The 13,383-nt window shown below is 38.4% G+C and overlaps 1 protein-coding gene across 2 annotated transcripts in view; it reads left to right on the top strand.

Moving 5' to 3' along the window:
• The first annotated feature begins 1,355 nt into the window (after nucleotides 1-1,355).
• SLC38A9 (solute carrier family 38 member 9) overlaps nucleotides 1,356-13,383 on the top strand; it is a 40,039-nt gene continuing 28,011 nt past the window's right edge. The window contains exons 1-6 of one of the 2 annotated variants that reach the window (XM_009817251.2): nucleotides 1,356-1,412; nucleotides 9,433-9,565; nucleotides 10,141-10,262; nucleotides 10,411-10,474; nucleotides 10,590-10,683; nucleotides 11,619-11,789. In XM_009817251.2, the coding sequence (XP_009815553.2) occupies nucleotides 1,372-1,412; nucleotides 9,433-9,565; nucleotides 10,141-10,262; nucleotides 10,411-10,474; nucleotides 10,590-10,683; nucleotides 11,619-11,789 (625 nt within the window). In that variant the 5' untranslated portion in view covers nucleotides 1,356-1,371. Of the gene's footprint in view, nucleotides 1,413-6,980; nucleotides 7,009-9,428; nucleotides 9,566-10,140; nucleotides 10,263-10,410; nucleotides 10,475-10,589; nucleotides 10,684-11,618; nucleotides 11,790-13,383 lie in introns of those variants that run through there. The other variant, XM_059833681.1, reaches the window with a different exon arrangement.

Genomic DNA, 13,383 nt, shown 5'->3' with positions numbered 1-13,383 from the left:
ATTGTTTTTTTGCTGGAGGCGTTAGCAGGATAAGCTAATGGAAGAGGATTGGCAACGTGCAGCTAGGAAGGCATAGAGCCATGTCAGTGCTTGACTTAAGTTGACATAATTTCTGGGATTGGGCCTTTACAGTGTATTTCCATGAGGATGCAGAAGAATGATACACACCTCATTCTTTCCATCTTACCTTCCTCCATCACCACTCCAGGTTTCAATCATCCCGTACCATCCTTCCTTATCTGTGCCAGCTCTGGTTCTCATCAAGCTCTCCTGTCTAATGTTCTAAAGCATCAGGAAACAGTTCCCCTGAAGGAGCAGATACTTCTACCATTTTTGTTTGAAGAAGGAGTCCTGGCTGAGGAATTCTTCAGGAGGTAGCAGGGATGAGAGCTGTTAAAGCCATTACATTTGTTCAGCTGCACATGAGACCGCAGCGAGTCCCATGTGAGGACTGTAATTCAGTCTAAGTAGAATTCCATTAGCTTAAAAGCAATCTGCTCTCCATTGTTTGGCCAGGAGTGCTCTGAATGCATATAATACGTTATTATTAATGCATTATTAAACCATTCATTGCCTTTAATTCAAAGAGCGTGGACACGGTCAACTGCAATAATCTGATCTTTAATCTGGGAAGTACACTGGAAAACTGCCTCTGTGTCTACTGCAAAGTTTGAAGTAATTTAGTGAAACAATAGTCTCTAATAACTGTGATAAGTTGTTCTCAGCTGTACTGTTACAAAATGGAAATACAGCTCCTTTAAAAATCACACTGGCCTTACAGTGGAGCAGTAAGAAAAGGAGTCCCATGCTTTGAAAGCAGGAAGATAAGACCTACGTATGAATATACTTCATGTTAATTTGCATGTGGTGGACTTGATTCTTAGCTGTGGTAGCTCAAAAGCAATTCCGATTCAGAGCCTCACTTCTTACAAACCTGTTTCAGTCCCAATATAAGCAACAGCATCCATCATATTCCTTGAATTTCTATTGCCTGTTGTGGTGCTAAAAGAGATTCAGAGCACAACTGTACATGGACCACTTTACTTAAATGGATAGTGTGTTGTAAAAAATACTGTCCCTGCTGTATTTGGCCTGTGATGTTTGCGTTATGGAATGAGAATTCTCAAGTGGCAAGTTGAAGGGATTTTCTGGTGGTTTTCACCCCAGGAGTTTCTGAAGCTGTGGGACTCTGCCAGTGTTAAATTTGTAGCAGGGACACAGTTTTACTTAACTGCAGCTGTCTCATTTCCTTTTTTTTAGGTCAGAATAACTGACAGAATCTAGGAGGAGGAGACACATTCAACAAATATGGAAGAGGATACCAAACCTCTCTTGGTTCCTGTGGGAGGCGATGAAAGCAATTATGGAATCATGAATATACAGTTTAATCCAGAAGATTTTAAGTGCAAAAGGTACGAGGAAGGCTGAACCTACAGAATGATTATATAGCAATGAGTTGTTTAATCTTTGCTTTTAGTAACAATCCTATAAAAACAGAAGACTAACATTTGGAAACCAGGATCTGAGTATAAACAGTTCCTACTTTGTATGATATTATTTCCAAGCACCAGGTGAACAGATGTTCATATTGTGTTTTGTTTATAAGGATGACTTTTCTATTGACATCACTTCAGAGACAGTGCTCCAATAAGAATTTGGCATGTGGCTTTTAAAGTGCTTTTCAAACACTGAGTATCAAGTGTATATACTGAAGCATGGTGGTTTTTGTTTAGCACAACAAACTGAAATGTTGAGACTATGCAAGAAAGCTTGCCAGATGGTGTAGATAAATGGCTGTCACTATATGTAAGTGGCTTTGTATGCATTCTGCAGGTGGTGCTGGAAAAATACATTATTTGCTAGTATTGAAGGAATTTAGCAACCTTTACTGCTTTTAAGAAAAAAACTGTAGTATTTTTTCAGATTGAACAAATATGAAAAAATTGGGAGCCCAGCCTTTTTGTCATGCCTGCGAAAATAATACATACCTAGCTAAGCAGTTACTTTGAGTGTTTTGTTAGAATCTAACAGCTCTGTTCCCCAAAGGAGGTTGGAGTGGGAGACTTCTGCTGCTGTTGCAGTTAAGATTTCTGTGAGCTTGCCCTGGAACCAAAACTGAGATCGGAGCAGGAACTAACCTTCTTAGGCTAGCTGGAGGCACCAGCTCTGCTTTTTTAGATGAAGGAATAGCCCCGTGCTACCTCTTGGACCCTGTTTATGGCTCTATTTTTTTTGCCCTTTGCATCGTATTTCAGTCGAGCAGTTTTACCGAAGAAACTGAAGATGGCACTGTTGTATACAAAATCCTCTTCTTGGGGCCTGCTTCAGCAAAAAAACATGAGCGTTCGTGATCATAGTGTTTTGCTGCTGCCCTAGCCTGTAGCTTTTTGGAAAGCCATGAGTGCCTGCTTACATGTTAGCCAGGGTCTAAACAACCTCTTTTTTTCTCTGCGACCAAAGGAAGGAGGATAATGAGCCCAGGGGAACAAACAGAGCCCAGGTGTAGGAGCATATAGAATTGTGTATATAAAGATTAGGAAACAGCAGAGTACTTTCAGGTGGGAAAAGGAAATGTGCAAAATGAATTGTTGCTTCATCTTCTTTCTGAGGAGTCTCTGAGGCCCTCCTGGCATAAGACGACTGCTAATTTATATGGCTTTTGGGAGCTCCTTGTGCCTGAGGAAGTTATGGGTTGTGTTTGAGGAGCAATGGGTTTCATGTGGTCTGGTGATGCAGGAGCAACGAGAGGAGTTTACACCTTTGTGGTATATCAAAATGCCAAGATCCACTTTTCAAAAGTGAGGTTAGGTATTGTTTCCTCATTGTGTTTTTCTTCTTTTGATGTCTTAAATTTGGAGACTTAGCTTCATAAAAGGTATGTAGCATTTGGTTCCCTTCCCAAAAGCAGAAACGTGTACTTGGATTATGTTCCCACCTCCACATCCTCCAGTTTTGCAGATCCATCCACTCTGTCCTTATTGCTCCTCCCTTGAGTTCATTCTCCCGTTTTCTACAACCTGATCTTTTGCCCTCCAAGCATGCAGAGGCACAAAGATGAAGGGCATGAGCCCTGGAATATCAGTAAGGCCTGGAAATTGTAGTGGGGCCAAACAAAGCTGAACACCATCTCTGTATTAGAAGAGGTGGTGCAATCTTCAGAAGAAGGAATGAGGAAGAACAGACCATCAGGGTCTGCATCAGGTGTGGGCAGAGCAGTGGGCGGTTTGAAGGGCTTCTTCATTAGAGCTTTAGGGAGTAGCATCTCCAGGGAGAGAGGTTTATCAAGCATGAAAGTATCGAACAGCACAAGTGCAATAGTACATGATTTGCTCTGCTTAGTTTGCTCCGTTTTTAACTTGCTATTCAGAAACTTGATTAGTCGTTGGTGGGTGGTCAGTTTGCTTTGATTGAGATAGCTCTTGAAGTGTTTTCTGTGATTTGCTTATAATCGCTGTTTGTCTTTCTTAGTGCTCTTCTGTTCTTTTGTTTGGGTTGTTTGAGATTTGACGGCATTTACATAGTAATTTGGTTTTCTTAACAGCTTGGGATTTTTGAAAGGCATGCTTTTCAGTGTTTACATAAGAACAATAAGCTAATTGTTTTTTAGAGTTGTAAATTATTTTGTCTAGTATTCTTTTGCTGATTTCGGGGAAATATAAAGCTGCTTTTAATCTTCTTAAAGAGGGTGTTATTCTTCACAATGACCCGAATTACTCACACCTTATTAGGTGTGTTTTGCCCATTTGGTAGGTCCCTTCAAAAACTAGAATGTCATTGCTGCAGTGGCTTAGTGATGATTATTGTATGCAAGAGAAGGAGTTTCTTTTTTTCTTCTGACTGCTCTTTAAAACTATTTTTTGTCAACAGATACTTCAGTTGTCTTCAGGAATACTTGAATCTTCAGAGAAACAAGTGATGTTTTGTGTTAGTTGTTTTGCATATGAAAAAACTTGACAGTGCCCCCTGCTAAAGGAAGATCAAGACTTTTTCCTTTTTTCTATTCTTTTTGAAGTCCCGTAGTGTTCTCACACAATGTAGGAGAGATTAGTAGGTGAAATTAAACAGTTATAAATTAAACAGTGTCTGTAGATGGCAGTCAGAGAAGCCTTTTTCATGCAAAAGTGGTTGGTTCCCTTTTATTTTCAAAGTTCTTTTAACTTACAGAAAGGTAGACAATGGTCCTGACAATGGTCGGGACTAACCTGTGCAGAACGTTTCTGCATTCCTTACGTTTTTACTGCTCCATACCCATGTGGTCTTTTTACTCTATTGCCAGCTTTTCATTTTTCTGTGTTGCTAACATTTTTACTAATTCCTAATATTACTACTTCCTAACTGGGAAGAATTAGAACCTTCTTAATTAAGAACCTTCATACTTCTTTGTAAGAGCAGAGTAGAATAGCTTTGCCTTTGACACAGAAGAGGGAACAGTGCTTGAAATGTGGTATGCTAAAGCTTGTGATTCTTTATTTGAGAAAACGTGTATCCTGTGAGCAACAGTAGTGACTTAGTGCTGTGCTCTGAAAGGTTATTTTGGTTCTGCATCCAGCATTTTAAGATAATTGTGTGGTCATGCTGTAATCATTATAGTGACAATGGTGATATGAATGTGGAGAAAGTTTAAGTAAGATGTATTGCCAAGAGAATAAAGATCTTACAGGATAAACTGTAAGCATACTGTTTATAATGCTTATGTAAATTCAGACAGCTTAGAAAGTAAAAATCAAGAAGTACACTGACATCCATAATGTTCCTATCCATATAGGCAGTTCTCAATTAAGAAATAGCAACCTATGAGTATAGTCTTCTTATTATTACTTTTTTTGCTTACTTTAATTTCCGTAATAGTGAATCAGTTTTACTCCTTAGTTTCTCCCGTGCCATATACAGCATTCCTATAATAATTTGGTGACTCAGTAAAACAATAAAGCCATAGGAATTCACTAGCTTTATTTCTGTGTAATAATCCTATCACATCCCTGAAAAGTAACTGACTGGTGTGGGGTGTCAAAGAAATCTGTGCAATAAGCTTAAGTGGCTCCTCATGGTCTTTTTTGGAGGAAAGAAAAGAATCCTGTAAAGAGGGGTTTTCTTGTATTTATTTAAGTACAAAAAGTTTGTCTAATGTGAAGTCATTAATACCATCATGTAAAGCCACAACACATACTGACAGAAAAAATTGTATTATGTTGTAACAGCTCAATACTCAGAACACGACTTTTGATCAGATGTCCAGAACCAGTTGCTCACTTTTTAAAAATATTTCAGCAAAAGTACTCGGAAAATGGTATTATCTAGTTTAAAACTTCTTGAGATAGGTGCTCGTCATACTGCTTCATTGCTCTGCAAGATGTACTACATTGCTGAAAATAACCAGAAAAAAGATGTAGCACCCTTATGGATGCTAGCAGTTGCAAGAGTGTATGTAGTTTGACAAACAAACTTTCCTATTGTGCTGTTCCCCCTTACCCTCCAAATCCAGTACTTGAACTTTGCCTAGAACAATATTTGGAAACAACTTTAAGCATTAGCATCTCTTTTCATTTTCTTTGCTTGCAAAAATTGCTACCCAAGTTCATAATGTGAGGAAGTTTGGACAGAAACACTCTTCTGTCATTTCCTGGACGAGCCTAGAATACTTATTAACTGTTCCTTTGTGTGAGTGAGAAATAACTAGCAGACGAGTGTAGCTGCAGGTTTCCTGCAAATGGTTTCTGAAGTACATGTGCAGGGTGTAGTGTATGGGAGGTGTGGACCTCCTGTATGAGATCCTGCATCTTGTCCATACTCATTGTGCTGTGGAAAACAGCTGTGTTTTACTGGTGTGTTTGCCCTGGTAAAAAAAGCATTGTTTTTCAGGCTAGTTATTGAAATATAAATTGTAATTGTGTTTTTTAGTATGGGTATAATAAATTCATTGGACACCATAGTCTATCTCAATGCATGGAAATTGTCTGCACTGTTTTGCATTAATAGTCACACCCTCCAGTCATGTAACCTCTCCTCTTCCCCCAGATCACATTTTCCCACATCCTTTTTATAATCGTTTTGCACGTGAGAGATATAATGTGATTGACTGTATAAATCAGAAGGTTTTCTAGGAATCTGTTGCAGCTGCTGAAGCTTGCTTATCTGCTAGACTTAAGGTCCCTAAAGAGAGTTTTCCAAAATATGCCCCGGATTATACCTTAAAGTGCTTTGGGCTTTGAAAATCTCTGTCTTCAAGAACTTCTTTGAATCTTTGACAGCTTCTCAAACTTCTGTCTGAGTATGCCCTACAACCCTTCTTTGATCTGTGTGTAGCTGGGGTCTGGGAAATTACCTTGATCCTCGACAGAGTGCTACCCTCTCCTCGTGGAGATCAGGGAGGAAGGTTGCATGCCAGCCTGCCCACATAGCTTCCAAGTCAGATTGATGTTTTCAAAGAGATCTCTAACAACGACCATAAAACTGATGGGTGGACAGTCTATTTTAGTATAGTCACTTGGTCAGTAAGTGTAGAGGTGCAGTGGTACCCTGAGAAAAAGAAAATTAATTGCTGCTTTAGATCATTTTCATTCTTGACAGATGTGCACCAGAAGGGATCAAGAGGGGAAGTAGCCCAAGTACTGGCAGCGTTAAACATGCTCTCCTCCAGGCAGGAAGAAGCAGCAACAGATATATAGAATTTCTTTGGGGTTGTTTAATCTTTTTTTTCCTCACCCATAGATTAGATTCTGGATCATACCCTTCTGTTTTGTGCTAGACCATAAATTGCTTGTTCAATCCAGACGCTGTTTGTAATACTGAAGAAAATGAAATATCTTTCTCTAAAAAATTTCTTATCTTCAGACAGATATGTTTTGCTACACCTGAATTTTTTTCTTGATATTTGTTTGGTCATTGACTAACAACATTGCTTTCCCCATAAAATAGGATGTTTTCTGTTATTTTAGTTTTTAAATCATCAATGGCTTTAACTTGAATTGCTTTAAAAAATAATGTCCCACTGTCTTCCAGTCTGGAAGAATTTTCTTTGACATCCGTGTCAGCAGTTGGTGAACACCATTTTGAAAACAATCTTTGCCACAGATCCGCTTGCTTTGAAACAAAATGTAGACTTTGTCTCAGTGTAATTTTTCCACAGTAGCAAGGAAGGTTATGGGGAAGTACTAATAATATTAACTGGTCACAGGCAAAGAGGTAGTCCTCATGAAGCTCTTCACACTATGCAGCTGCTGTATAATTAGCAAAACATACTTGTCATGTTCCAAATATGTATGTCAGTGATCCAAAAAGAAAACAGCAGAGACCTGACTGGGAATGGGGAGGTATTTAAACATATTACATTTCCTGTTTTCATAACTACAGTTTTTATTTTACAGGTCTTCTAACAAAATATTTTTGGCAGAGTGCAATGGTTGGATCAGCCCAATAAATTTTAAGCTAAAAAAAGTGAAGTCCTTTAGAGCTGACAGTCCATGAGTATTTTTGTATGTTATGTACGTTAGCCCTGTGTGTCTCTGACTTGAGTAACAAAACTATTGCTTAAAATTTATTCCTGTTTCATTGCAGTATCTCTCTTAATTGTTCATAAGAACACCACAGGAGTCCACGCACAAAACGGGGATTTCCCACTTCGTGTCTATGACATGAAAAAGAAAGAATCAGTTGAGAATGTTTTAAAAATTGGAAGTGTGTTCACTTTCATTTCAGTAAGTGGGAAGTGGCTTAGCAAATCTGAGCCATTTTTTCCATGATGGAAGAATATCTAAGAACTAATGAAGTCTAAGATGAGGGAAAGAATGAATTTGTGGAAAAGGAAGTTATTTTTCTCTGCCACTTTTGTCAATCAGTTTTTATTAGTCCCATAAATATTCTTACCTGCTGTGTCCCATTAAGCACACAGGAATAAGGACCTACCTTCATCTCTTCCAAAGATATAATAACAAGCTTGAGAGCTGTATTCCTTTTCCTCCTTCTAGATAAAAGATGGTGCCATGGTGCAAATGCTTAATGATTCACTGGGAAAGAGAATGGGACCTTTGTCATGGCATTGAGAGCTGGGGCAGGAGGGGTTGACCAGGTTCCTTTGCAGTCTGAGCCAGAAAAGGGTATTGAAGAACGGTCAATTCAATTCAATAGCAAATTTGCTCACATTACTGGAAAAATGGCATGGATTTATTGCTGACCCAATTTCTGCTCTTGGTAGAGTGAAACTGTTTTGTGATCTGTACTTTTGTGGGTTCTGGTTTTGGGGTGGTTCTTTTTTCTGAGTGATTTAAACATCAACCTGGAAGAAGATTAGAAAGCTGTTGAGATTGCTTTAGGAATTAAAAGCACTGGTGAAAGGGGAAAAAACCCCAAAACCCTGTATCAAGGCTTATAGGTCACCAGTATCCCCTCTCTTGCCTGTCAGTGCTAGGAGTGAATGTCGCATTTAGGCAATAGTATAGTACGCCTATTTGTAAGTAAATTATACTTGATTAAAAAAAAAAAATCTGTAATATCTTGATTAGGTTGCATATGTCTGGTAGCGCCCCTTGCATGAAGCTAGATTTAGGTTGTGTTGTATCTTCAGTCGTAACTTCACTCTGATTGCTCTGTACCTACATGTGTGCAGAGAAAACAAGGGGCGTGTGGTGTGGCTGCTTTTTCCTTTAGTGGCTGTGACTGTGCCTGCAGTCTAACTCAGCTGAGGAAGAGGGAAGGGAGACCACCCGTATTCTGTACATCTCTGTATGAGAGATGTAGGACTTCTGTTGCTGACAGTCCTGTTCTCTGTGATTACCCTAATTAAACCTGAAAGGGAGTTGTGAAGTAGTTTGGAACTGCAAATGGACATCTGTCGTTCCATGTTCTGTGACAAATTCCATTTCTGTTTGTGTTGGTTTAAAAATAGTATGAGCACATGGACTTACTTGGGCTTGGTTCCTTCCCCATTAAACACAATTTCATACAGTGTTTTTGACTAGATTAGTAGTTCCTAGCCTTTTCATAGGTTGTCCTCCTTGCCACCGCTCATTCCTCTCTCTTTCTGTCTTCTTTCTGTTTCTGCATTCTCACGCTTTCTGTTTCTGCCTCTGTTCCTCTTCACTAGTTCTAGCAACAACTGTTATAAGCAGTAATAAGCTTGGCCAAGCTTATTAACATGCAATTCTGGTGTGACTCATTGTAGAGAACTAATAGACTGGATATTAGGTCTGAATTTTGATGTTAGGTTGCCCCACAGAATCTGGGCAAGAGGTCATTTTAATGTGGATAATATAAACACATCGCTTTTTCATGGATGGCAGCTTCCCTCATGGCAGTGATATTTTTGCATTTGCTTTGTGTCAGTGAATGACAGACTTATCCTAAGAACAGCTAAGCTGTTCTCCGAGTTGTATGTTAGCTCTTGTGTTCTAGGGTTTTAAGGATTTTCCTGTTCTTTCTTTTTCTTCCCTCCTTTAGACCATTTCACGTGGAGCCTACAAACATAGTCAGTGTGAACGATGACATGCAAAGAGTCACTGACGAAGCTTCAGCAATGAATAAGCGGATTCATTACTATAGCAGGCTCACGACTCCTGCAGACAGGGCATTGGTAAGGCAAAGACAGGGCCAGATTAACTGAGTGGTCACTGGCATGTTGGGTCTTCCACAGCCTAAGTTTATAAAAGAAGCACAAATAAAGGTAGAGGGAGAATTGCTCTGCAGCTTGCTTTGAAGTCAGTATCTAGTAGCTGAGTGCCTTAACAAGATCTTGTGTTACCACAAGTTGTGACTGACTTCTTGTGCAATGCCTTCACCATCCAAAGAAAACACACAGCCAGGTTGAATTTCCTAACAGTGGTCCAGGCTGCCTGGATGTCTGCACTCATTTCTCCCCTCTATAAGAGGATTTAAGCAGTGGTCAGCTGCAATGATTTAACTGGCATGATCTGTGCATAGCATATTACAGACATTTTGCAGAAGAAAAATCTATTTTTCTGCTGTCTAGCTAAAAATGCTATCTACTTTTTTTTTTCATGGGGAGAAAATTAATGTAATCCAACTTTTTTTTTTTAAATGCAGTTTTAATAGAAAGATTTTTGTGATTTACAACAGTTGGCTTGCTGTATTTGGGACAATACTTACTTTGGTGTTACTAATAAGTCTTGTTTTTTATCCGTTTGTTAGATTGCTCCTGATCATGTACTTCCAGCTCCTGATGAAATCTATGTGTACAGTCCATTAGGAACTGCTTTTAAAGTTGACAGTTGCACAGATGGCTATGGTAAAAACTCCAGTGTAGTGACAATGTATGTTAAGCACCTTGCCATATATTAGCCAGAAAATGCATTATCATTGAATGTTCAATATTGTATGCACAACTATTGTAACTAAGAGGACAGTATGAAGTGAGAGTGCTTCTTAAATTATTCACTGGCTTTTTTCTTTTCTTCTTAGATTTATGATATGGAATACAATGATGGGTACATCTATATTAAGTATCCCATGGGGAATAAAGCAGGTAAAACTATGAAAAATGTATGTGTATGAAAATGTTTTTGGCAACGTAGCTCGCTCTTCATTTTTGTGTAGTGTTATTGGTGAAGAAAGTAAACTGTATTTCTCCCTCTTAACAGGCAGGCTTTACTTCTGGAATCATTCTCATCTTACTGATGGGCATTTTGACTCTTTATTGCTGCTACAGAGTTGTGAAATCACGGAAAATGATACGTAAGGAATATAAAGCTTCATAATGCAAATATTCCCATTAAGTGTGAAATACAGAGATCTAATAGATTTTTAGTTTGTCTGTATCTTTACTATATGTTAGACCTGACCTGCAAATAAAAGCTGTTCCTTTGAATGTCCCCCTAATTTTGTAGTCTGGATCTAAGCTCTGCAAGCTAAATGTCTCTCTTCCCTTATTAGATTATCCTTCAGCTCCTTGGGACCTAAGTATTATAGCCAAACCCAAGCTCTTAGCAAGCAAGGTTTCAGATGTTCACTTACTAAGCATTTGGAGACTTAGTGGATTTAGGGGTTTCCCTTCTTCTCCATAAGCACTGTCCAGTTCTCTACATGTATTTCTGATCATGTTCTGCATGGGCTGTAGCTGCATCCACTTGTGTTGTATGCCTGCACTACCCTAATATTTGTATATATTCTGTGTTGGAAGCAATTTATGGACAATTGCCTCAGTGACAATGGTTCTACTTAGGGTGTACTTTTACTGTTCAAAACTCATCTTGCTTTTCTGCATAAACTAACCCCTCACTTGCTCAAAAAAAGGCACCTAAGACCTCCAGTTTGTGACAACTCTTTTCAGGGCATTCATGGTCTAGCCTACTTTGCCATAACGCCTGCAAAAGGCTTTAGCTGCAAATGCGTGGCTGCATTTTTGCCACCATGTCTTATTCCAGTGCTTCTGGAAGTACTCAAAGTAGTAGTATGACCGCAATAAAATCCTCTGCTTCTTCAGGCTCCTTCAGTCAAACACCTAATGAGTGTTACACTTCAAAGTTAACAGTAATCTTCTTAGCCCTCAGAAGTACTGTGAATTTGTGTTAGAATATTCTGAAACAAGACACATTCTGTCATGAAGAGTTCTACTGACTCTAGTATCACATTTTGTTTTGATATGTTTCTATATTTTGTATCTTCCTCAGCTTTAATAGATACCTCAAACTGGGAATTCCCAGATGTTTGCAAGTATTACTTTGGATCCTTTGGTCAATGGTCAAGCCTGTTATTTTCTATGGTATCGCTTGTTGGAGCCATGGTTGTTTATTGGGTGCTTATGTCCAACTTTCTGTTCAACACAGGGAAGTTTATATACAGTAAGTATACATTTTTTGTTAACTTTTACAGCTCTCTTATGAAAAGATCAAGACTTTGCTTTATACTAAAAAAGGATTGTCCATTTTACTTCATCTTGATTTTTCTGTTACTTTGCATGAAAAGTCAAGTGAGAATAAGTAACTCTCTGTGGAGTTACGGGCACAGTCATGTACGTTTTCAAAGCCAGTTTCTCAATTTCTCTCTGAAAGTGTGGTTTTAATGAAAGACCAAGTACCAATTATCTGATTTGCATGCTGGTATTGAGGCTTCTTGGTGTAGTTTAAACAACCCAAACTTGGTTGGTTGTTTCTACTTTGTATTTTCACTCCCCCCTTGTTTGCATGGGTGTAACTATATGACAGCCATATAACAGGCTAGGCTGTTGAAATGATCCAGGTTAATGAAGAAAAATCTAGTTTCATTCTAGATTTCAGTGAACACACTTAGAGTGCTGCCATATAGAAAGTTTCCGCAAGCATCCCTGAAGGAACCATGAGCTGTAGCACAGTGAAAAAATGGTTCTTAGACTGGCATTGCTACAGAAGAAAACACATTGGTTATTTACACCCTTGTATGTGCACAGAGACGCAAACTTTTGTGGATACAATCAATTAGGTATGTAGAGTTGTGGGAATAAATAATGGAATTGAGAGCTTTGAAAATCTGACTCATAGCGTTGAAGAGCACGACTAAGATTTAAGAGTTTCTGTTTTGAAGGTAATTAACAAATCTCTGAGGCAAATAACACCACAGACACTTATACCTCTTAAACAATCTTTAATTAGAGTTCACACCATCCCTGAAGGACATACTTTACTTCATTGGTTAATGACTGGTACATTTTGCAGCTGACCTAATTCATATGTTGCTAAGGCCATTTCATTTTAGACTTTGGGGTTTTTTTAGTAAGGTTAGCACTTTAATCCTAAATTACTCTAAACCAAATAACTCCAATTCTAATAAGTGAACTTCAGAATTATCAATACAGTTCTTTTTCTAGGAAAAAAGTCCTGCTTTTCTCTGAGATTGGGATGGTATTTTATCACTTACCTGTATTTGTTCTTATCTAAGGGGGTTCTTATCTAAGTTGTTTGCTCTGCGGTAACTTTATTCATTAGATTCTTGTCCTAACTTTCATTGTGGCTACTTAATTACTAAGTTATAAAATGGGTAATAGGATGTTGGTTTGACATAATGGCATCTTGCAGCCGTGCGTTTCTAGGTTATTCTAAGCAGGCTACCATATTTAATTCTAGTAGATTCAGATGGCCTTTTAAAAAATCTGCACACACAATTTAGGTGGGAACAAACTGATTTCCTAAGGGAGGATGGTCTAGAAATTATTAGTACACAAAGAATGCAAGAACTGTAAGCCAAGTATGATATCCTGCCTTTTTTTTAACAGTGTCCCATGCTTTTGTTCTTTTTTGGTTTTATGAAACAAATAAATCCAAAAATGCAATTGCTAGTGCTAAAATACTTTTTAAGTACAGAGGAAACATAAGTTGGCTATCTGTCTATAACTGATTTTAAAGTGCTTTAATTCTGTAAGAGCTGTCGATTCTTTTGATGGCTTCACACTAGGTACTTTTT

The sequence above is a fragment of the Gavia stellata genome, chromosome Z (genome assembly GCF_030936135.1).
Source record: "Gavia stellata isolate bGavSte3 chromosome Z, bGavSte3.hap2, whole genome shotgun sequence".
In the NCBI taxonomy this organism is placed as follows: domain Eukaryota; kingdom Metazoa; phylum Chordata; class Aves; order Gaviiformes; family Gaviidae; genus Gavia; species Gavia stellata.
This window is presented reverse-complemented; position numbering and strand designations above follow the sequence as displayed.